Source organism: Arvicola amphibius, chromosome 6 (assembly GCF_903992535.2).
Source record: "Arvicola amphibius chromosome 6, mArvAmp1.2, whole genome shotgun sequence".
Taxonomy (NCBI): Eukaryota; Metazoa; Chordata; class Mammalia; order Rodentia; family Cricetidae; genus Arvicola; species Arvicola amphibius.
The window spans coordinates 116,496,439-116,520,305 of NC_052052.2; the positions used below are offsets into that span (position 1 = coordinate 116,496,439).

Genomic DNA, 23,867 nt, shown 5'->3' on the forward strand with positions numbered 1-23,867 from the left:
CCAGTGAAAAAGAAGGTAATCCCACTCTTAGGTCTTATAAACTGGATACACTAAGGGTTCTCAGACCCGTGGCACATGGTTCCTCCCAGCTGCTAATATGTAGAAGAGCTTGTATTTTGTGAGCATGTCTCAGTTCTTTTGTTGTGAAACTGATGCCTACATTTGACTGTTAGGAAAAAAATGTCTGTGAATTATATTTTCAATGTTTTGTTAATTCATTTAAGAACTATTTGTTTGTTCATCCATGTGCTGTGTGTCCTGCCAGGTTCTGGGATCAACAAAGTACATTCTCTCTCCTGAAAACTCTTACATTCTCTCTCCTGAAAACTCTCTACGTTAGTTTAAACATTGCATGTTTCAAGGACAGTCACACCTCAATCTTCCTCCTGTGTTTACTGTAAGGCACATGTGTAGACATCAGAAAGTCCTGAGAAAGAACATGGAATGTCCACATCTTTATACCAAAAGGGCATAGTGCTATGCTATTAAAAACAGAGAAGAGACCAAAACCCTCTCGAGTGGTAATTTGCCATGCCAGATCCTACAACTGAGCAGCATGAATCCCTTGCTCAGAGAAGGTATGGTTCTCCCCAACAGAGTTAACTTTCTGCTGTTCAAAGTTGTTCATGCTGACTACTCAGCAATAGATATATAAAAAGTTATTTTAACAAGTATTTAGATTCATGTTTAATTTCTAAAGAAAAGGAGTCTCAGAGTATGAACAGAGAAAACTTTATTAGTTTTGTCTTTATTAAAATTTATCTAAGAAGATAATTTCACCCTTAGGATTTCACTGTTATTGAAGGACTAAAACCAAGATTGTTCTATCTTGGGGAGATGAGGATGATATTGTCTGAACGGAGTATATTTTCTGCTATATAAATGTCAGCAGCCTTTAACTTGTCACTGTCTGAGCTGTTACATGATACTGTGGTGACAACCAGATACTTGATTTCCCCTTCTCTTGAGGTGTGAGAAGCATGAACAATACAGATATTCAGTGGTCCGCTATTCTGAGCTGGGGGTATGCTGACAACATCTTACGACTGAAAAGTAAGCAGAGTGAGCCACCAATCAACTTCATTCAGAGTTCACAGCAGCACCAGGTAAGCTTGGGTATAAGGACTGTATGCCAACTAAGTTCAGTGTCTTGGAAGAATGAAGGGGGCCAGCTGGCACTGCTATTTGCAGGACTTCTAGATGTCATAGTCCCTGCTTATCTGATTAGGTCCCACAGTTTGGTTTTGCCTGTTTCTTTATTGAGAGAGCTGTCATGAACCCCTGTGTATACCAATTTGGGGCCCAGTATTTAAACAAAATGAGCTACTTTCTTCCTGGATCCATTTGGCTTTGCAACTAGGTCATTTTCTGTAACCATAGTATCATCTTCGTTACCTGGGTTTTCCTAAATAGCCCAGATATTCAGCATCTGATGAAGCAAGAGGACACTGACCCTCATTTTGCTGGAGCTGTGTTGTGCTCCCAGCTTTGATAGTCATTGACTGCATAATCTTTGGCAGATAACTTAGCCTTTCCAAACTAGAGTGTCTTTTCTCCTCTTTAAAACTGGGCTTATCCAGTGTACAATTACCCCTCAGAAAGCTGCTGTAAATGTGCTGCTGATATTTATAAAAATTGTCTGCTGTGCATGTCCTATAGCCACATGGTACTGTCACAGCCATCACAGGCTCTGAATTGAACACACAGCCACCTTCTGTCTCTGTCTGTCTTCCCATGGGACGGTCTCTGACCATTATCTGACTTCACTTCCCTTGACTGTGAAATATCTGCTACCTGTTCATGTGTACAAAGTGTTCCCATCCTTGGGAGTGGTTGGAAGCAAAAACAAAAATGGCTGTGCCAGTTTTATGAGCTGAAAAGAAGGCCTCCACCATTTGTTACTGGACTTATCAGGAGCCAGAAGAACCCAGAATAAAGGGACAGTGAAAAACAACCTTATCAGAAATGTTAATAAGGGGTTTTTTGTTTTGAATCATATTGGAGCATTTTATACAGATAGAAATATGTATCCAACACAAACAACTAATGATGAATCATAACAAAGCTGGCAGTATAATTAAATTGCAAATGAGTCTGCAAAATCAGGGAAAACACAAAAACATATTGCAGAATAAGTCTGTTGCTTGCTGCCTCCTTTATGGAATTGTTATGAATTGCAAGGGGAAAGAAAACAGAGTGGGAGTGAGTTGTATAATATATCCTACCTCTTCCAGTATGTTGACAAATGCATTCATGGCAAGGTGTCGCTCAGTTCTTTGCATGTAGTGCTTGGCATCAGCAGCTGTCAAGGAACATCAGTGAGGATAAGGAGAACTGAGCCAAACTTGAATGGTACCTCTATGGTTAAGAATGAAGAATTTTGTTCTACCAAGGAACTTCTACAACTCATAAACAATTTCAGTAATATAGCAGGATACAAGATTAACTCAAAGAAATCAGTATCCTTCCTGTACAGAGATGATAAATGGTCTGAGAAAGAAATCAGAGAAACATCACCCTTCACAATAGCCACAAATAGCATAAAATATCTTGGAGTAACTCTAACCAAACAAGTGGAAAACATGTATGACAAGAGCTTTAAATCTTTGAAGAAAGAAATTGAAGAAGACACCAGAAAGTGGAAAGATCTCCCATGCTCTTCGGTAGGTAGAATTAACATAGTAAAAATGACAATCTTACCAAAAGCAATCTACAGATTCAATGCAATGCCCATCAAAATTCCAGCAAAATTCTTCACAGACCTGGAAAGAATGGTATTCAGCTTCATATGGAAAAGCAAAAAACCCAGGATAGCCAAAAGAATCCTGTACAATAAAAGAACTTCTGGTGTCATCACAACCCCTGACTTTAAACTCTACTACAGAACTACAGTCTGAAAACAGCCTGGTATTGGCATAAAAACAGACAGGAGGACCAATGGAACCGAAGCGAAAACCCGGATATTAATCCACACACCTTCGAATACCTGATTTTTGACAAAGAAGCAAAAAATATCAAATGAAAATAAAAGCATATTTAATAAGTGGTGCTGGGATAATTGGTTATCAACATGTAGAAGAATGAAAATAGACCCATATCTATCACCATGCACAAAACTAAGTTCAAATGGATCAAAGGCCTCAACATAAAGCCAGCCACACTGAACTTTATAGAAGAAAAAGTGGGAAGTACACCTGAACGCATTGGCACAGGGAACCACTTCCTAAATATAACCCCAACAGCACAGACACTGAGAGAAACAATTAATAAGTGGGAACTCCTGAAACTGAAAAGCTTCTGTAAAACAAAGGACATAGTCAACAAGTCAAAACAACAGCCTACAGAATAGGAAAAGATCTTCACTAACCCCACATCAGAAAGAGGTCTGATGTCTGATCTCCAAAATATACAAAGAACTTAAGAAATTGGTCATCAAAAGAACAAATAATCCAATAAAAAAAAATGGAGTACAGACCTAAACAGAACTTTTGACAGAGGAATCTAAAATGGCTGAAAGACACTTAAAGATATGTTCAACATCCTTAGTCATCAGAGAAATGCAAATCAAAACAACTCTGAGATTCCATCTTACACCTGTAAGAATGGCCAAGATCAAAAACACTGATGACAACTTATACTAGAGAGGTTGTGGGGAAAAGGGAACACTTCTGCATTGCTGGTGGGAATGCAAGCTGGTACAACCCCTTTGGATGTCAGTGTGGTGATTTCTCAGAAAATTAGGAAACAACCTTCCTCAAGACCCAGTAATACCACGTTTGGGTATATATCCAAAGGATGCTCAGTCGTGCCACAAGGAGAAGTACTCAACTATGTTCACAGCAGCATTGTTTGTCATGGCCAGAACCTGGAAACAACCTAAATGCCCCTCAACCGAAGAATGGATAAAGAAAACATGGTACATTTACACAATGGAGTACTACACAACAGAAAAAAATTAACAACATCTTGAATTTTGCAGACAAATGGATGGAGCTAGAAAACATCACTTTGAGTGAGGTAACCCAGACACAGAAAGACAATTATCACATGTACTCACTCATAGGTGGTTTTTTAAACATAAAGCAAAGAAAACCAGCCTACAAACCACAATCCCAGAGAACTTAGACAACAATGAGGACTTTAAGAGAAACTTACATGGATCTAATCTACTTGGGAAGTAGAAAAAGACAAGATCTCCTGAGTAAATTGGGAGCATGGGACCTTGGGAGAGGCAGGGAGGAGAGCAGAGAAATATGTAGAGCTCAATAAAAATCAATTAAAAAAAAGAATGAAGAATTTTGTACCAGATTAGTAATCCTTCACATTTATCTTTTCTTCTATTTAGCAACATTTGCAGCTGTTAGAGCAATACCTGTGTTTACATATACTCTGCTTCCCCATGGGAAGACAGAAAGAGAATGCATGAAAGTAAGAAATGGTAGCCCAGCTTGGCGGCTTCCAACAGTCAAGAAGCTTAGACTGGAGGATCTTTAGTTCCGAACCAACCTGGGATACACAATTAGACCCTATTTCAAAACAAAAGACCAGTACGTAGATGTTCTAAGCACTCACACATTCACACGCAAGCTTTGATTGATTCTGTATTATTTCTAAGAAACAAGTGTGTATAAAATATAAAATTACATACTGCTGTTTTCAATACCTTGTAATCTGGAAACAATTGTTAAACATTTTTGCTAAAAGCTGTTGAAAGTACTATGGTTATATCTACTTCTGCTCTGATAATATTAAGCAAAAATATTACCCAAAAGTTTGTTATTGTGTATTTTTGTGAAAAGTTCTCAGAGAATGAGAACTATGTCTTACTGTTTTTAACACATTAGTCTTTGGTTTGTCCTTTCAAAGGTGACCAGTTGTGCCTGGGTGCCTGACAGTTGTCAGCTCTTCACTGGGAGCAAGTGTGGTGTCATCACAGCCTATACCAATAGGCTCACCAGCAGCACGGTAGGTCCTGGCTCACTGGCACATGGTTTGGACCCTTATGTCACTGAGGAAAGCCTGGATGATGTGAGCCGTCCTTGTACAAGGCTCTCTTACCACATGTGTGTTAGCTCTTCCCTGTTTTAGCTCTTAGGAAGTGGAAGGTCACAGACCTAATTCATTAGAATTAGATTCTTTAGGATCAATGAAGAGTTTTGAAAATATTCTTAGAGTTCTTATTTTCTGCTTCAGAGACACAGAATATTTTGAGATATGATCTGCTTTGCATTTGGGCTTTTTTGTGACTGTCTTTGAGTCAGGGTCTTACTTTGTAGCCTAAGCTGGCCTCAGACTTCTGGTAGTCCTCCTGCCTCAGGCTACCAAGTCCTGGGATTCCAGGCATGAGCCAACACATGGCTTTTTTTTTTTTCATGACATTTGAATCTTGCCTGTATTCTCAGTATCAATTTGAACATTTAGAAAGAGTGTATAAAACATGATTTCTATCCTTTGTACTCAAAAGTATGGAAACCCTAATGTCACCCTCCTAGTCTGACTAAATTAAATGGCAGCAAAATCTAAGTAGCTATCTTAATTTCTGTTACTTATTTACTAGAAAGCATTTTTAAGCCATCTACTGAATGATGAAGGTGAGGTATTTAAATAAGTCAGTTTTTAAAAGAAAAGACATATTATGTAATGCTTCCTTTTAATTTCCTGTCTCCTTGCTTGAACCTTGTGGTTCAAGATGTAGCAAGTTAAAGTAATAATCTTCTTTTCATTAGAATCTTCTCTGGGCTACTTTTTTCCCCACAATTTTCAGAATTATATTATAAAATATATTTTTGCTGAGTGGAACTATTTACTATTCCTAGCACAGTATTATTCCCAAGTTCTTTGGTAAATCCCTTGTTAAAGTTTGTCCGACCCTGGGGTTTAAATATGACCCTAATACTGTTTCTGTCTCTTATCAGAGGAACCACTAAAATGTTTTGTCAGGAGTACTGGACCCCAGTCAGCACCTGGAGAGACCCTGGAGAGCCTGCAAGGAGAAACACCCTGAAGGCTGGGATGGAGGCTAGGACAGGATGTAGGAACAGATGGGACAAGGAGAGAGGTGTCTGCTAGGTATTAGGGAGCCAAGAAGGTTATACTTACACTGGGTACGGCTGTGTAGAGAAAAGAGATTACCAAAAGTGGGGTACCAACTTGCCCAACCGTATGGAATCCATGGTCTGCTAAGTTGGGAGATGGCGAATAATTCTCTGTGTAGTTAAGACTACAGTGGTGAGGATGAAATGGAACAAAACAGGGCAGCCTATATAGCCCAGGGGTGAGGTTCTTACCTGCCATGTTCGCTAAGGAGTCCAAGTCCAGACGTGTTATAATGTCCAGAAAGTCCCCTTTTTATTTCTCCTTTTTACTCTCAAACACTTCATCCCTATACATCTGTCTCTATCATTAATGGCTGCCAGTACCTTCAGTCATCTCAGTTTGCACTCTGTTGCTTTGCTTCTAGGAATCTGTCCCAGCCTGCACTAGGATAGCTATCTGCTATGCACATGTATAGCTGCCTTTTATTTTCTTAGTAAGTATTTTATTTATTAGGAAATGGTAACAGCTCTATCTTTGTTGGTTTTTTTTTAAGTTTTTGCTCCATTTGCTTTCTGACACTTTAAATAGCCTTGTTCTTAGCTTTCCTTGTTTCTGCATTTTTAATTATCTACCAGCACAGTATATAATACCACATTAAAAAGAAAAGAATAATATGTCAGTATTGAGTCGTTACACAAGGAATACCTTTGAATAGAGCTGATCATAGTTACACCTACTGTGACTTAATATAGCAATCCTTGTTTTGTTTGCTTTTAAGCTGTGGCAGGCTGATGAAGGTTCACATTGCTTCTTGTTACTTTTATATAATTTTCCTGAAAGCAGATCTTCCAGCTCATTGATAAGGGTTTTCTTTCCTTCTAAGTAGTAGGTCATTGAGTTGTGAGAGTAGTGGTTATTTCCTGCCCAGTGTTAGAAATGCGGCTTAGCTGTGTGGTTCTGCCAGTGTTTAAGGAGAGCTCACAGGGATCTTCACAGTTGTTGGTCCTCATGCCTTATCCCACAGACTGTCTCAGCAACCTGTGTCCATGATACAGCCCTGGCCCTGGCTGCAGAGTCAAAAGGACGCTTCTGACATCCACTTCTTTCTGTTCTGCAGCTTCCCACCATGAAGTCCCTGGTTCTGAAAGCTTGTATGTGTTCCCTCAGGGAGCTTTCACACAGACAAACAATAGCCTCATAGTGTCACTCACATAAGACTCTCAAAAGTCCTTGTTAGGAGAATTTTCCAGGGGTTCTTAGGAAGTATCTTCCTTCGCTAGTAAACCATACTTAACTTTAAGCACTTACTGATCAACTGTCTGAGTCTTCTCAGTGAAGCCTTCTAATATGCCTTCTAGTAAATGGTGGATGCTGACTTATTATGGGATTATCTATAAGTTAAGTGAATGTTATAGAAGAATATCTTCTGAAAGTGATAATTGATTGTATAATAGTTATTCTTGAAACAGACAGCCTGGTATTGTTTTAACAGTAAAAAAAAAATAGACCTTTTATTGGTATGGAGCTTGAGAATTCACACACACACACACACACACACACACACACACACAAATAAATGCATTAGTAGCTATAAATTTAAACAAAGTTGGTGCACCAATGCAATGTAGAATTCAAGACTTGGCAGGATGGCCCAAGGTCAGATATGCTGGTCTCCCTTGACAGCATATTTCAGACCCTGGTGAGCCAGTGGAAGAGGTTGAAGGTGACTGAAGCCTCTAGGCAGCCAGGAGTCTTCTACTGGCACAGGCAGTAGATGAAGCTCTAGGACCTTGAGCCTGCTGTGTGCTGAGTTGGATACAGGCCTTGGGCTGGAAAAGATACAGGGCGCTGTGCAAAGGGCTTGGTCCAGGATGTCCTTCAGCCACACTGCAGGACCTTCCACATCAGGGCTAGTTCATTCTGCAAAGCCGTGCAATACTCCTGCATCAGAAATTGCAAAGGTCCTAGGCCCTGGGAAAGAAATAGAAAATACATGTGACCTCCTTCTGCAGTAACCACTCCTTGGTACCAATGTCCTTATCCCTCTCAGGGGCCTGTAGTTCTTGTGGGAACAGAGACCTGCACTGGGACATTTGGCAGACTTTTATATCTAGCAGGAGCCTGGGACTGCCCATGCCCAGGTCCTCATCCACGCCACCGACATGGGCATCAGGAGGAGCATGTAGCCAGACCTTTGTCTGGCTTTCTCCTGGGCTTTGGTGTCTGCAATGAAATGAGAGCTCAGGTGTCCTTGAGGTTCCCCTGGGACCTCACTCTTGCTTGGAGTTTCTAACCTCCATGTTCCCCTGTGGCTCTCGGCCTGCTGCTGCTGTTTGGATATCTGGATTTCCTGCTTCATCTAGAACAGGGTTGCTGCCCGTGATTCATGGTACCACTTTAAACTGGCCTGATGGACAGCTCCAGCTGATGTGGGAAAGGTGAAAATGCTGTGGAAATTGACATTAACCCCTGGGGGAGTCCCAGATTGAGGGGATCCAGAGCAGAGCAGCCAAAAGTTAGATGAGCCACTAAAAGAGAAAGTTATAAGAACTTTGGTCACCTAGATAGAGTGAGTCTGGAGAATTCCCACAGAAAGCTCAACACACACACACAGGGATAGTCTTGGTTACCTCTTAAGTGACTCCCAACTGGGGTGCAGCCAGGGGATAAGATGCCTCATGCAGTGGCAGGGAGGACACCTAGGAGATGCCACCCTGGGAACCTAGAGCTGCTTGCTCAGTAGGGGTGGGCCAGCCCCATCTCTGTGTTCTTGAATGGGAAATTCTGAAATGCCAATGATAGTAAACACTCCAGTAAAAAAGCAAGTGATCACCACTTGGCTTTCACACATACCGGTGTTTGAAAGTCCATCTGTAGCCATTGAGAAGGGACACAGCACTGGTACCTGTCAAACTGAAGAGAGAAACAAAATGTTTTATGACATTATATATAACTTGAAAACAGTTTTAAATATCAGTAAATATAAAATGTTCATGTCAGTTATGATAACTATGGAGTATTATTATCATTAGAAGATAATATTAAAATATTTGAAAATAATATCAAAAGTAGAAAATGCAAAATAATGTAAAATACAAAATAGAAATGTATTTGTATAGCAATATTGCAAACTTTAAAAATACATATACCTTTAACAAAGATTGAACAAGAGAAATAAAATTAATAGGCAATGCAAGTTATTAATTAGTAATTTAAATTGTTACATTTCTTTATTGACTTATTTAAAAAGTTGAATAGAATTGAAAAATGATCAGATAAAAAGAAAGTCTGAGACATATTTTTAATTTTGAGATACTACGGATTATTTTATGTTGGTTTTCATCTCATACTTTGCTTAATATTCAAATTCCAGCCCTCAGAAATTGAAATGGAGAGTCAGATGCATCTCTATGGACACACGGAAGAGATAACCAGCTTGTGTGTCTGCAAGCCATATAGCGTGATGATAAGTGTGAGCAGAGATGGGACCTGCATCGTGTGGGACCTAAACAGGTACAACAGTCTCTCATCCAGACATGGCTGCTTGAAATGTTGCATATTCTACAGTATATAATAAATGCACTAGAATCATGGCACTGTGTTGTCAATTTGAGCACAAGGCACATGCTTATAGGTATAGAGAACCTCTATAGTCTAGTTAAAGTCAGAAATCTTATGCCTCAGAATAAGAGTTATTCATTCTGAGGAAAGGAAACAAAGACTGTAGTCCTGTGTATGACTGGATGTGTGAATTCATGTCATTTTTTTTAGGCTATGCTATGTACAAAGTCTGGCAGGACACAAAAGCCCTGTGACAGCTGTCTCTGCCAGTGAAACATCAGGTGACATTGCTACTGTGTGTGACTCAGGTGAGTTGCCTCCAGCTAGGGCTGCCCATTTCCTGGCTAGGGCTTCTCTCAGCTCCCTTCAGTGTAATCACTTTGGCTGTATATTGGATGTATATTAAAATGTAAAGTCCTACATTAATTTCTTACCTTACGCAGATGTTAAAAAATTTTCCTGATAGATGTAAAACTTTATTTGAATACACTTAAACAAATCATTGTTATGTAATTATTTGAAATTTCTTGGCTTTTGTTTTCTATGCCACTTTGGTTTTCATTCTTAACCATTAGCTCTGTTACCTTTCTTGTGCTAGAGAACACGTTTTTGACAGATTGAGTTTGATGATTTTACTTTTCCTTTTGCTGTGATAAGATACTCTGGCAAAGGGAACTTAAAATGGTTTGAGTTTATTTTGGCCCCTCTTCTGCAGCATTCCCTGAGCCCTTGGGGGAAGGATTTGATGGAGACCTCACATTTAGGACAAAGTGTTCCAAGGTCTCTCACTCTCTGCATATTTGTCCAGCTGTGGGTCTCTGTATTAATTCCCATCTACAGCAGGAGGAAGCTTCTCTAATGATAACTGAGCAAGACACTGATCTATGAGCACAGCAGAATGTTGTCATGAGGAGTTATTTTGTTGCTTCTTTTTTTTAGTAGAACAGTAATGTTTGGTTTTCCCCCAAGTCCCTGGCCTATCTAGTCTCAGGTCATCTAAACAGTGTCAGATATGTGTTCTATGTCATGGAGTGGGCCCTCAATCCAATCAGGTATGGGTTTGTTAGTCCCATAAGCTTTGCACCACTGTTGCACCAATGCATCTTGCATACAGGCCACCATTGTAGGTGGGCAGTTTTATAGCAGGGATGGTGTTTGCTTTCCTCCTTTGGCAATGTGAGGCGTGTTCTCCAGTGCCCTAACCTCTGGTCAGCAGGAGGGAAGGCTCTATGTTAGCACCAGCTCACCTTCTCCATGTTCATTGAGTTGTGCAATCATTTTCTTCTGCACTAAAGCCTTACTATCAGGAGTGTCTTTTGTTGTTCATTGCTGTGGTGCCCCAGGCTAGCTGGCCTACAAGCTCCACCTTCTGTCTCACCAGGGAGCACTGGGCTTAGTGTTGCAGCTCTCATGGGCAAAGTTTCATTACCTGTTACTCAGATAAAACACCTGACAAAAGTAGCTTAAGGGAGAAAGAGCTTTGGCTCAGTTCCAGGGTAAGTCTCTTGGCAGAGAAATCAGGGTGGGAGAGCTCGGAGCAGCCACAGTCAGGAGCAGAGAACTAATGCACGCGGAGCTGGTGCTTGGCTCGCCTTCTCCGTTTCCTATAGTCCAGGATCCCTGACCCAGGGAGTGTTCCTGCCCACAATTAAGGCATATCTTCATACATAATTAATTTTACTAAGACGATACTCCACAGACATTTTCAGAGGTTAAACTGAATCTAGAGAATCCCTCATAGGTGTTTCAGGCTAGGTGTCTACCCACTGTGTGCTTTATCCACTGACCGATCTCCCCAGCCCCTTACTCTCTAGTCTTTGAAAAGAAAAACTTCGTTTAGTTCAGTTCAGTGTTAATAAATAAAATCCAGTATTAGATACTCTGAGGAATAAGGCTTTGTTTTAAGAATTTACTTTTTTAAAAATATGTATCATTTTTACTGCAACTATTTTTTTCTCTTTTGAAAGTCACATACATCACTTTTTATTTATTTATTGCTAGGTAGAGTCTCTATATGCAACTCAAGCTAACCAAAAACTCACCATCCTCCTGCCTCCCAAACTGCTTGGATTGCAGGTATATGCCACCATACTTGGCTTAAGCCACTGTGATGAGGTGGAGGGGGCACTGCTCACGCATGCTTGTATGTGCGAAGGGCAGAGGTTGTTGAGTTTTAATGTCTTTATTGCTCTTTGTCTTATGTCTGAGTTTCACCTGGGTCTGCCTCCCCAACATTGGAGTTACATGCTTGAACCACCATACCTGGCTGTTCTGTAGGTGCTAGGGATCTGAGCTCTGTCCCTTATGGTTATACAACAGTGACTTAACGCACTGAGCCATCTCCCTAGCTCCCTAAGTAACTTCTTTCTGATGGTTTCACAAAATATTTTTCTCTCTCTTGGAGAATGGTTTTCTGGGTACTTGCAAACATAATTAGGATTTGCCAGTTCGTAGACGGAAATGTAAGCACGCGAAGATCCTGATTCCTTTCCCTTGTTACCCTTTCACTCCGTCCTTGGCCACTGCCCATAGAGGACCAATCTGTACGACCGACTGAACAGCTCTTTGGAATAATTCAGAGTCATTAATCAGGGCTCCCTGCAAGCTGCATCTCCGAGTAAGCAGGGACGGCCCTTGTGGCCCTAGGGACCTCGTGTGAGACTCCACATTCTGGTGATCTATGGGATGATTTGTGTTTCAGCTGGAGGGGGCAGTGACCTGAGACTCTGGACAGTGAATGGGGACCTCGTTGGACATGTCCACTGCAGAGAGATCATTTGTTCTGTAGCTTTCTCCAACCAGCCTGAGGGAGTATCCATCAATGTCATTGCAGGGGGATTGGAAAACGGCATTGTGAGGTGAGAGAGGGGTTGTCTTCCCAATTATGTATCACTGCAGTTTGAGAAACGAATTTAATGTCTAAACATAGTCATGTGTAGGAATTAGAGATTTAAAGTCTCTTTTGGGTATAGGTCTTTATTCCTGTTGTGTTTCTAAATAGTAAAGCTAGTGCAGTTGGAAGTGTTGTGTTAACTATAAAATATTAACCATATGAAAGTAGGCAAAGTTCTTATTCTCCCTGCAACCCCTACAGACTCCCTAGAGGCAATGCTGTTCTTTGCAGTAGAGCATCCTGGTAACTCAGCAAACAAACGCGTGTGTTTTTCAGTGCATGCAGTTTTAGTTTGCATAATTGAATAATGACTGCTCTTTCCTCTAGGTTATGGAGCACATGGGACTTGAAGCCTGTGAGAGAAATTACATTTCCCAAATCAAATAAGCCTATCATAAGGTAAGATCTACCACCGCCTTTTAGTCTTCATAAAATAATTTGTAGTTATATTTTGTTAGAGAAATAGTAAAGCATATAGACCTGTGTATGTGAAGGCCTCATGCAAAGCCAGTCTCTTACCATGCAGCACATTTCTTGTTACCAGCAACAAACCAACAGTCTGGTCATGTGAAACTCAGCGTCTAGTGTCTAGGTGAAAGACAGGCTGGCCCTGTGCCAGGAAGCTTCTGGAACCATAGAAACCATTCTTTCCACTTCCTCCTTTGCAATGATAGTCATGTGACCAACCACCCCAGGGATGTGCTTGATAAAACAAACACCAGTCACCCTTAACTTGGCTTACAAATTTGACTTTAAAACTCAATCAGTAGTTGAGATATTCAAATTATACTTCATTAAATAAATTTATTTTGATTGTGCTGAATTTAAGTGTGAACCTAAATTATCTATTAATGTTACATTGTTTTGCCTTTTTTCTCCAGAGAAACAAAATACATCCTTAAAACAAATGTCATTTAAGGTTTGGGTGTGGTGGCCCACACCTTTAATCCCAGCATCTGAAAAGGCAGAGTGAGGCAGATCTCTCTCTCTCTCTCTCTCTCTCTCTCTCTCTCTCTCTCTCTCTCTCTCTCTCTCTCTCTCTCTCTCTCTCTCTCTCTCCCTTCCTTCCTCCCTCCTTCTCTCTCCCTCCCTTCCTCTCCTCCTTCTCTCTCCCTCCCTTCTCTCTCTCTTCTTCTCCCTCTCTCCCCCTTCCTCTCTCCCTCCCTCCTTCTCTCTCTCTTCTTCTCTCTCCCTCTCCTCCTTCTCTCTCCCTCTCCTCCTTCTCTCTCCTTCTCTCCCTCTCTCTCTCCTCTCCCTCTCTTCCTTTTCTCTTCCTCCCTCCCTCCCTTCCTGCCTCCCTCTCTTTCTCCCTCCCTCCCTTCCTTTCTCCCTCTCTCTCTCTTCCTCTCTCTTCCTCTCTCCCTCCCTTCTTCCTGTCTCTGTTCCAGGCCAACCTGGTCTACAAAGCAAGTTTCAGGATAGCCAGGACTACGAAGAGAGACCCTATCTCAAATGAATGAATGAATGAATGAATGAATGTAATTTAATTTTTAAGGGGAAAATCTATTAGTATGCTATCTGTGTAAAGTTTCTCCCGCCTGATCTCTGGGGCTCCAGTTTTGTTCTAGCTAAACTGAGCCCCGAACCTTGTCAGGAGGGTGACTATATTAGGATGGGTCGGCACAGACGGTTTGTGCACCGTCTTTGCATGTATGACTCTGGAGTGGAGACACCTTAGTTTTAGCATCACGGTCTGTAGAAACAGTTTAAGGATTGTAATGTGCAAGTGGATTTGCTCTTTACAGCCTTACGTTCTCCTGTGATGGCCACCACTTATACACAGCCAACAGTGATGGGACAGTGACTGCATGGTGTCGGAAGGACCAGCAGCGCGTGAAGCAGCCCATGTTCTATTCTTTCCTCAGCAGCTACGCAGCTGGATGAAGAGAAGGGCCTTCCACAGAGGACATGAGCATCACACTGTGGAGCTGGCTGCAGCCACTGCAGAAACAGATGGCTAAGCAGATATCCAGTCATGACACCTGTCTCTGTGCACACTTCCACAGCCTCCATGGTCCTGGGAATAAAGCCCTACCCTCATTCCATAATGGTGTGGAAGGCTGGGTCACCACGCACCAGCCAACAAGTTTTGAGTCTTTTGAGGCAAATTAAAGTCAGACTCTTGATAATTTTTCCCAAGAAAGTATGGTGAATTAAAGATTAGGGTCTCTCTTCTCTTACTTTCAAAAAAAAGCAGCAGAACTTAAATTGGCTAATTATTTATCTAAAATACTAGAAATTATATTTTTAAAGTTTCTGGTATATCCCCTACATACACACATTCCCCCTATAAAAAGAAAAGAAAAACTAGGAATTTTTCAAGGCTCAACAATCGCTTTCTTTGAGAAGCAGATTATTCAGTAGGTGCCTCTGCATCAGATGCATTCCGGAATATCTGAGCAGACAATGCACTGCTGCAGCATCACACCTGGCTGCTTCTGCCGTGTGTCTTCATGCAGAGAGTAGCTAGATTTCTCCTGCAGGCCACAAGCAAGAGTCCAGGTACTTTTGATTTCATACACATCCTCTTCCTCATAAGAGTTTACTTAAAATCCATAACACTATAGACATCAATACCCTTGGTTCAGTGACTGTTTTCAAATATAATGGTAAATCTTTTTAGCATCTGCTGGTAACGATGCCATTAACAGAGCCCTGAACATATCCTATCTGTAATCAGAGTTCCAGGCAGCACTCCACAGTGGAGGCACAGCAGCTAATCTGGCCCACAGGAGAGTGTTCTGCTGTGAGACAGAGCCTGGGGGAAAGGAAGACACCCATTTCACCTGTTCCTCCTAAGCGGCTGCCTGAGAATCCTAGAAAAAGTGTGCTCCATGGCACGTGGAGACAGCTCCTAGTCTGGAATGCCGTGTTTGCCATGCTGGGACAGCAGGATGTTTTCTTGAGGTGCTGCTTTAATGGCTTTGAGAACTGTCGGGTAGGCTCAGAGATATGTCACCATGGGATAGATGCACGTTCTGCTGCCTATGAATGACTTGTGCATTTGTTTTGGAAATTTAATTCATATACTGTTTACAGAACTACTTTTGTAACTTCCAGACTTTGTAAAACATTCTGCTTGTATCTGCAAGATGCCATTCCAGAGTCTCTGCTGTGAGGACAGGCACAGGGAGAGGCAGGGCCTCATGAGACCTTTAGGTCACATTGACATGGGCACATGTTACTCCTGAGGTCCACTTATGAGCAGAGATGGCATTACTCCTACTCACGTTGAAGTGACTGATTTGTTTTTAAAAATTCAGCTATTGATCTAGCTTTCCTTTTTTTACTGAGAACTTCAAGTTAGTCTCCTATTAGAATAGGGATGCTATGATGCTATGCAGTCTTGGCTTTTTTTAAGGACCAAGTTTCATCATTATCTAAAGAGAAAATGTGCGAAATATCTGATCTTGTTAAGAGTGCAATATTATATTTTTATGTAAAAATGAAAATTCATTGGGGGATTATTTATTGAGCATGTAACCTAGTATGTATATGTTGGAAACGCTTTGTAACGTGCATGTTGTAGCACTCATCCCTAGAAATCATCACATGCTGTTACCTTATACACACTGCCACTTCAGTTTGGAAATAAACTTGCTAAAAATAGAATTAAATCTGTGTCTTCTGTATGTCTTGTATGACCAGATCTCAGTCCGTGGCTATTGCAGAACAAGGTGTATCTGAAATTCCTGTTACTAATCACTGGCTCTGCTGGGACCAGTTTCTTTCAACCACTGAACCTCCTCAAGGAATAGAACCAACTAACAAGCCGCAGGTCATAGAAGGAATGCTGCCACTCCCATAGACACCTGCACTGTTGGTACAATCAAGGGCTCTGATAAGATTGTGTGGCTACAGCCGTGCAGATAGAGATACCGTGTGGCTAGAGAAAGGGTAGGAACAGCTAGTGGATTGAATTCAGAGCCCTGTAAATAGTAGTGTCCCATGAGACATGGCCTGTGATAGTCTGCATTTAAGCTGGGTTTTAATCCAACTTCACGGATGACCTAGTGTGGGAGGAAACACAGAGTTCAACAGGAATCAGAGTCAGTAGTTCTCTGTCCAAGAGTCCACAGCCCATTGAGTCTTCCCAGAAGCCAAGAAGCAGATGCCCTTACTAAAATACAGGCTATGTGCCCTCAGGCTCCCCAAGACTGATCACTAAATTTATTTAAAGTCTGGCCATAGGGCCTCAATGTAGGCTGGAAAGTAACTAAGAGTCACCAATAGGCCGAAGCCTGTCAGCAAGGGATGCAAATAAGCCCTTTCTTATGTAGAAACTGCCACTGCGTGCGCGCTCTCTCTCTCTCTCTCTCTCTCTCTCTCTCTCTCTCTCTCTCTCTCTCTCTCTCTCTCTCTCTCTCTCTCTCTCTCACACACACACACACACACACACTGCAAAGGTGGGAAAGGGCACTTTGAGAGGCCATAGAGCAATTGAACACACATTACAGTGGTAGGAATAGGATACTTCTGTATTAATTTTTGGCCAATGAAACATATAACCCCTAAATAGTACAGGCCATTGCCACTGCTGTTGACTGCCCACCAAGCCTGGATGGTAAGGCCATACTGTTGAAGACGCTACCTGCTATGCAGAATGTAAAAAAGAAACCAAGCTGGGAAGTCAGAAGCTTTCTCCCTGCTGACTAATTTTCATAGTGCCTTTCAGATTGCCTTACGAATATTTATTTTTATGCCCATAAATTACAGGGGTTGTCAGCTTTGGTCAGAGAAACCTCTTACAGTGGGCAGGGATAACTGCAGAGTCTTGTGACTGGCCCAAGTCCTGAGAATAAGTGACTTTCTGGATGCTTGGCCCTAAGTGAGGCAGCTATATTGTGTGTGAGTCTCGGAACATTGCGGAAGGGGATGAACATGAAGTAGGAACTGGGGGAGAGGGTGGGGTGTCGTGAATGCTGCTCTCTGGGCCTGTCATGTCTATTGTGTTTTTGAACTCTAAGCCATTGTGATTACCCTCAGGAGACCTGTACAAGAGGGGCCCATTAACTTTCTGTCATGGGTAGGGAGAAGCACACAGGCATCTCCCTACCATAGGATTTTTAGAGAGCTAATGGTTACTAGAAGAAAATGGTTCACACGCCACCTCTTTCCTGAGGATTTATAGGCAGATAACAGTCGCGTGGGGTGGACCGGTCACAAAGCCCCACTGCCCTAGCAGTTAACAGGCTCCCAGCCTCCCGTAGGTGTGTTAACCTTAGGTTAGGTGTGTTGACCTTAACAGTTTCTGGGGAAGGGTCTCGCCAGAGAATTTATACAGTTAATGGTTGCTCTGAGGAAAGGCTCACAAGGTCATGCCCCTTTCTGATGACACTTAAGAGTTGGAGATTTTTCCTTCAGTGATACCCATGCTTCTGTAAGTAACCCTAATTAAACACATTGCTTCACCAAGCTACACTTGAATGAAATCATTTGTTTCTGCCTCTGAGGTCCTATCCGAGGTGAGATGTTTGTTCCTGTCTTCTCAGGAAAGTTCACACAACGGTGGCTTTTTAAGAAGCCCTATCTGTTCTCCTTGGTTCCCCTATAAATTTCTACCACTAGGAATAGATAAGGCGTCTCTCATTCCTTAATTTTAGTTTTTGTTCTATATTTCAACTTTTCCTGTCCTTAAATGAACTCAGTCCCAAGATCAGCCTCTCATTTTAGATAGCAGAGTGTCTGTCCCTTCTTGTGGCAGGCCTGATTGAGAATAGAGCTGCAGATGTGATATACATATAATCCAGCTGTTCTTGCCTCATGGGCCTTACAGGCTGGTGAGAAACCATGGGGAGTGCAGCAGGTGGCACTCAGCCTGTGTGCAAGTTACAGTCCATGGTAAGTGCTGGGGAGGTGGAACTGAGGTGCTCTGAGAACGGCCGAAACAATTTAGAAAGTCTCCCACCACTGAGCTACATTCCCAGACCTTGTTTTGTAAGACAGGGTTTGTGTCCACCAGGCTAGCCTGACACAGTCCTCTGAGCTCTGGGATAACATGCATGCACCACTATGCCGAGGTAGAAAGCCTCTCTAAAGACAGAAAGTGATGTTACTACCTAACGGATGGATAGACATCTAAGTGAAGACAGGCATCAAAGTGTTCCACCTTGGCAGGAATGCCAGCAGCAGGTCCAGGCCAGGCATGTGGGATGAGCATCCACCCATCTTCCAGCCTTTGCAGTGGGGAGGGCTGCAGAGCAGCAGGTGCCTGCAGTGACAGAAGGCACAGGGGTGCAACTGCTGCTCCTCTGCCTGCATCTGTGCTGCTTCGCAGCTTTTCAATATGGTTAGTGTTTTTCTGTCCCAGGGAAGTCAGCAGCAGTGCTTTATCAGTGCAAGCTTGCCAACCCCGTGTCCTCCCTCTGCCTGCCTGTCCCTCTGCCTGCCTGTTTGGATATCTAAGGGTGCAGAAAGGGGAGGAGGCCCACAGGAACCCTTTCCCGGCTATCTAGTTCCACTATTTTGGATAACTCGCTAATACCCCAAATTGACAAAGAAGAGCTACCATGTTGGGAAAGGTAAGTAGAGACTAAAGAATACCATATTTTTACTTTCTGTTGGGTTATCTTTCTCAGGATCACCCCTTTCATTGCTGATTACCCTTTAACTGACCAGTGGGGTTTGGTCCCCACATAGGTGACAAAATTATTCAATTTGTTCCCAAATGTATCTCATATTTTGGGCAGCTTTGCCATTTTTTTTTCTGAGAACTCCTCTAATCAGGGAAACACTTTATACATTACAAAACCAAGACACTAGAAATCCAGCAGGCAGCTCTGGTTGCTAAAATGAAGTACACACACTCAAATGCACTGCGCATTACAAGACACGGACAAAAAAGGCCTATCCTGCTGCTGTTGGAGGGAAATTCCATGACGCGGACACGGGTGCGTCCTCTGAAGACTGGAGTTGGCTCGGCATTCCTTTGGCTGCCCGGAGACCTTCTCCTCTCATGAGCAGAGCCCATGAGAGATGAGTTTTTCAGAGATGATCCTGTGGCAAGTTTGGCTCATCCTCCATGTAAAATAAGCTGGCCTCACCCCAGCTTCTGTTGGCTGATCACAAGAAGCATTTTCAGTCTCAAATTTTGATCCCATTCAAACTGTTTTCAAAAACCTGAAAATCCAATTCAAAGTTTTTTAAAAATAGTGTTTTCTAAGATTTTAGTAAAATCTACTTTGTAGTTTTCCTAACGGTTGAATAACTTAGTTTCTTCTGTTGCCGGGATCTAAAAATTAAAAGCCACTGGCAGGATTGAGAATGGCGGAGTTGAACAGACCCATCCTCTCGGAGGCCAGCACGGCTACATTTAGATCTACTGAAAAATTTGAATTTGATGCCTGCTGTACCAGAAGCAGCTGTACAAAGAAGTGTGAGTCTGCTACTGCTATACCCTGTGCACCCAACACTTTACCAGTCAGTATTCCGCTGTCTCTGTCCTTGATCATGTTATACTTAGGGTGTTTTATGTCCCCCAGAGGCCCATGTGTTTCAGGTTTGGTCCCCCAGAATGGCTGCTCCTGGAAGGGGGTGAGATCTTTGCTAGAGGTGACCCAACGGAATCAAATTTGCCCCTCCAGAGCCCTAAAGGCCGAACATTGGTCTGTATGTGTGTAAGACAAAATAGGGCCTGGGAGAGACCGGGGTGTCCCAGCAACTGTGCAGTCTACCAGAGAGTTTCTCTATTGACAGCCCTTACAACTAACTGAACAGCTGGCACCAAAAGCCTTAGAATGCTCATAAAAGGAAACGTAAGCTCAGCTTTGATGCAGCGGGTTTGGGGGAAGAGTGTGCAATAGTGAACACAGTTTTGTGCTGCTGGAATTTCCAACTGCAGTATCTCTGGTCTTTCTCACTCGAACAGCCTCTGTGCTGTGAACATTGCTGGCTAAATCGTTGCGTCATAGTTTAATTCTGCGACCCAAGGGGACTCCTGAGAGCTATAAAGACAATCGGAGTGATTTTTCTGCCCCAGCGGGCCTTTCTGGCCTCTTGTGGCAGCCCCACGTCGCCAACGTGCACCTTTGCCCAGCCTACAGTGGGAAACGTGAGCTGGATCTGTGAAAATCTGAGGTACCCTGTCCAGTGTCACTCACAGCAGAAATGGTTGCTGAAGGTGGACGGGAGGAAGATTTTCAAGAAATCTCCCTGTCAATGGTGTTTATAGACAGAAGTAACACGGCCTCCTTCTCTACGCATCTTAGTAACTCTGCTCGAAATGTTTTCCGGGCTTCTGTCTTCAGAGGGCTTTGTGTCATTTTATGAGAGTTGGAAAAGAGACGTGACTGAAGTCGCTTCTCCCTCAAGGAAGAGGAGTATGGTAATTCATCGGTTTACAATGAGAATCACAAGACGCAATTCCATTAGGGCGAGGCCTGGCCAGCCACGACCGTCTCACCGCTGGGAGCAGCCAGGATTCCCCGCGGCAGCAGCGCCCTGCTGTCCACTTGCACTCCAGTGCTGGCTGGGAGGCAGCTGCTCTGCCCAGCCCCGTCGCGTGGCGGTCTTGCCCACGTTGCTTAGCGACGTCGGCTTAAGGACGGTGCGCATTTCCAGGTGTTCAGCTTCTGCGCTCGCAGCGCCCACCTTCCTCGGCGTGAGGCTTCCTAAGTGTCCCCAGGTGAAGTATCCTGAGCTGGCCGTCTCCACTCTACACGCGGGTATCTGCCCCGGAGCCATGAACTCTTCCGGATGCGCGCGCCCCGGGAGGGCGGGTCTCGGGGGGCGGGGGAGGCGAGGGGCTAGGGGGCACGGAGCCCGGCGCGGGAGCCCCAGTGACGCACCAGTGACGTCGGCGGCGGCGGGCGGGATTTCCCGGCCCCTCCCGGCGCGGGAGGAGACCTGCTGCGGAGTGGGTGCGCGAGAGTGGGTGCGGCCAGTGTGGCGCAGCAGGCTAGGGTTGGGGGTCACCGCCTTGCACCCCCTGGGCCCGCCGCACAGACCCGGAGCCCCGCGAGCGGGTGGCTTTGCTGTGACTTGGGTGCCGCGCCGCGCCCCCTTCCTCCCCAGACGCGCACAATCTTCTGTGGCCCGGGGACCCCGCGGGCTGCCACGCGGGGCGCGTTTGCACCGAGCCCGGGGCGCGCGATGCCACTTGGTCTGGCCGCCCCCTTCGAGCGCCGCGTCGGGAACTCAGCCCGCGTCTGAGCGGCACCGGCTACGCGCCGGCTGCGGTAAGTGGCGTCCGAGCCCCCGGGAGGGCGCGGCGCCTCGTCGGAGAACCTCGGCCCAGGCCCCTCCAGCTCTGTGAGAGCCGGGCCGAAATCCAAAGTCTCGGAACTAGAGAGACATTCTGGCTCCTGGGTCTTCCCTGGAGGTGCCGCGACACAAAGACCTGTGGTTCCATGTGGCGGGGGAGGGGGGGGGCGCAAGGTGCACCACCGCGGGGGGGTCACTGCCGAATCCCCAGGGTCGCGGCGGGCCGAGCCTCCTAGAGGACCCTCCTGCATCCTCAGGGCGTAGAGTAATTGCTGTCCTCTGGGCAAGGGACGTCCCCAGTGCAGAGGACCATATGGGATAGATGGCGTGACCACTCATCATTTTGTTTGGAGCAGTGTTTTTGGCGGGGGTTCGCAGAAACCCTCTGCTTTCCTGACGCCGGGACACCTGCCTCGGGTAGATGGGGAGCGCCTGGTGACTCGGGCCAGTTTGTGCCCTCCCTCCTGATGGCGACTGTCCCCAAAGCTGGTGCTGAAACGCGCTGCTGAGCTCGCGGGGCCATAGCCTTAGGAGAGCAAGCTTTGCTTTAATTTTTAGTCTCCTGGGAAATAATGAGGCGAGATGCCAGTTATGGCTGCAAAAGGCGCCTTCATTTAGACGAATCTGCTTCTTGACGTGTATTTTGAGCTAAGATGCGAGGCTACCTCCAAATGTGCAAAGTTTGATCGAGTGATAGATAAATCCTGTCTGGTCCCACAGTTCCCGGGGCTGTAAAAGGCTAGCAGCAGGCTGGGTAGTCTCAACCAGAACAAGCCTGCGAGGCTGTGCCGGGGTGCCCGTGAAAAGGCGTCACTCCTGCCTCCAGAGCGAGGTGTGATGGCCCCCACGGCTGCTGCAGGGCACCAGGGCTGTGCGCAGGCTAGCTAGGTCTTCATTCCGGGAGCGCCCTGGGCCTTTTTCCTCGTGTTGGCTTGCGAGGAGGAAGGCAGCTGCTTCCTCATGTGGTTCTGTCACCTGGGAGAGACCACTGTGGGAGGCACCTAGAGCTTTCCGTCCTGAGAAACAAAGCAGGCTGCTTGTAAGCTGAACTTGGGGTTGGTGGATTTCTCAGGCCTGCTAAGGGGCCTTACTGAGAGTGCAGGGCCTACTGGGGTGCATTGGCAGCCAAGGGACCCTGAGGTCCCTTATGAAGCCTAGGGAGGAAGCAATGGAGACTCTTGAACAGGAAACTGCTCTGGGAAGGAAGGCCATCCCCACCAACCCATGCCTGTTTGGCCAGCTGCCTTCACCTTTCTCATGGTGATCTGTAAGGGAGCTTTCCTCTGTTCATTTCATAGTGTATAAAGAATGGCCGTCCCCAGAGTTCCCAAATCTCAAATGCTCTTCAAAATTGTGGAACATCAGATGGGCACAGGGCCCTTGCCTTTGTCCTGTCTCAGAAGCACAGGACACCTGGGACTGAGTGGCTGTGTGTGCATCCACCCACCCACAGCACACTCACACCGTGCACACCCGCACCTGCAGGGAAGACAGCCAAGTGGTTGGCCAAAGTCTGCGTCTGCTCACTGTCATATCCCATTGTCTCCTTCTAAAGTGTTTGTCTCACTTTATTCTGTTTGACAAGGGGAGGGTGTTGTATATTAGAAGTTGCTTTGGGGACGGATTTGAAGCAAATCCGTCTGATTTTTTTAAATCTACATTCTGCTATCCAATCTTGCTGATTTCTTCTTTCCAGCAAATTCTATCATTGAGACTTTTAGTATTCAGGTCACAGTTATTCATTCAGTTTTCTTAAACCAAAAACTGAAACTTCTTGAATTCTACAAAATCATCAAGACTGGATAGTGAATACATTTTCACTGAAAGTCAGAGAAAGCACATAAGAGCCAAAGTAGGGAGACAGAAGAACAAGCAGAGGACCCTGCTACGAGAAGGCTTTAAATGGCTGCCTAAGAAACTAAGAATAAGAATCCAGAGGGGAAAACACAAAGGAGACTTCCACACGGGGAACAGGACAGAGGCAAGAAAACCTGCTGAACAATTCATGCAGGGAAATCAGAACATTTGTAAAGAGATCGGTGCTGGGAGCCGTGGAGCCGTGGTGGCAGCCACTGCTGCCTTCCCTGGCAGAGGGGCCTGTGCGGAAGTGGTGCTGCTTGCCTCGCTGCCCCCAGCAGTGAGGACACAGAAGTAGTAATGGGGACACTTGAGGCCT

At 44.5% G+C, this 23,867-nt stretch overlaps 2 protein-coding genes across 6 annotated transcripts in view; both read left to right on the forward strand.

Annotated features, from left to right (window-relative positions):
* Positions 1 to 16,107, forward strand: part of Lyst (lysosomal trafficking regulator) — a 154,138-nt gene extending 138,031 nt beyond the window's left edge. For all 5 annotated transcript variants that reach the window (XM_038335429.1, XM_038335428.1, XM_038335431.1 and 2 more), the window contains 7 exons: positions 970 to 1,106; positions 4,867 to 4,965; positions 9,410 to 9,549; positions 9,808 to 9,905; positions 12,299 to 12,455; positions 12,818 to 12,889; positions 14,236 to 16,107. In XM_038335429.1, coding sequence (XP_038191357.1) covers positions 970 to 1,106; positions 4,867 to 4,965; positions 9,410 to 9,549; positions 9,808 to 9,905; positions 12,299 to 12,455; positions 12,818 to 12,889; positions 14,236 to 14,374 — 842 coding nt within the window. In that variant the 3' untranslated portion in view covers positions 14,375 to 16,107. The remainder of the gene's footprint in view (positions 1 to 969; positions 1,107 to 4,866; positions 4,966 to 9,409; positions 9,550 to 9,807; positions 9,906 to 12,298; positions 12,456 to 12,817; positions 12,890 to 14,235) is intronic.
* Positions 16,108 to 21,367: 5,260 nt separating this feature from the next.
* The window catches only part of Gng4 (G protein subunit gamma 4), a 41,622-nt gene continuing 39,122 nt past the window's right edge, over positions 21,368 to 23,867 (forward strand). Inside the window, exon 1 of the mRNA XM_038334199.1 lies at positions 21,368 to 21,666. The gene's annotated coding sequence lies outside the window, so the exon portion shown is untranslated. The remainder of the gene's footprint in view (positions 21,667 to 23,867) is intronic.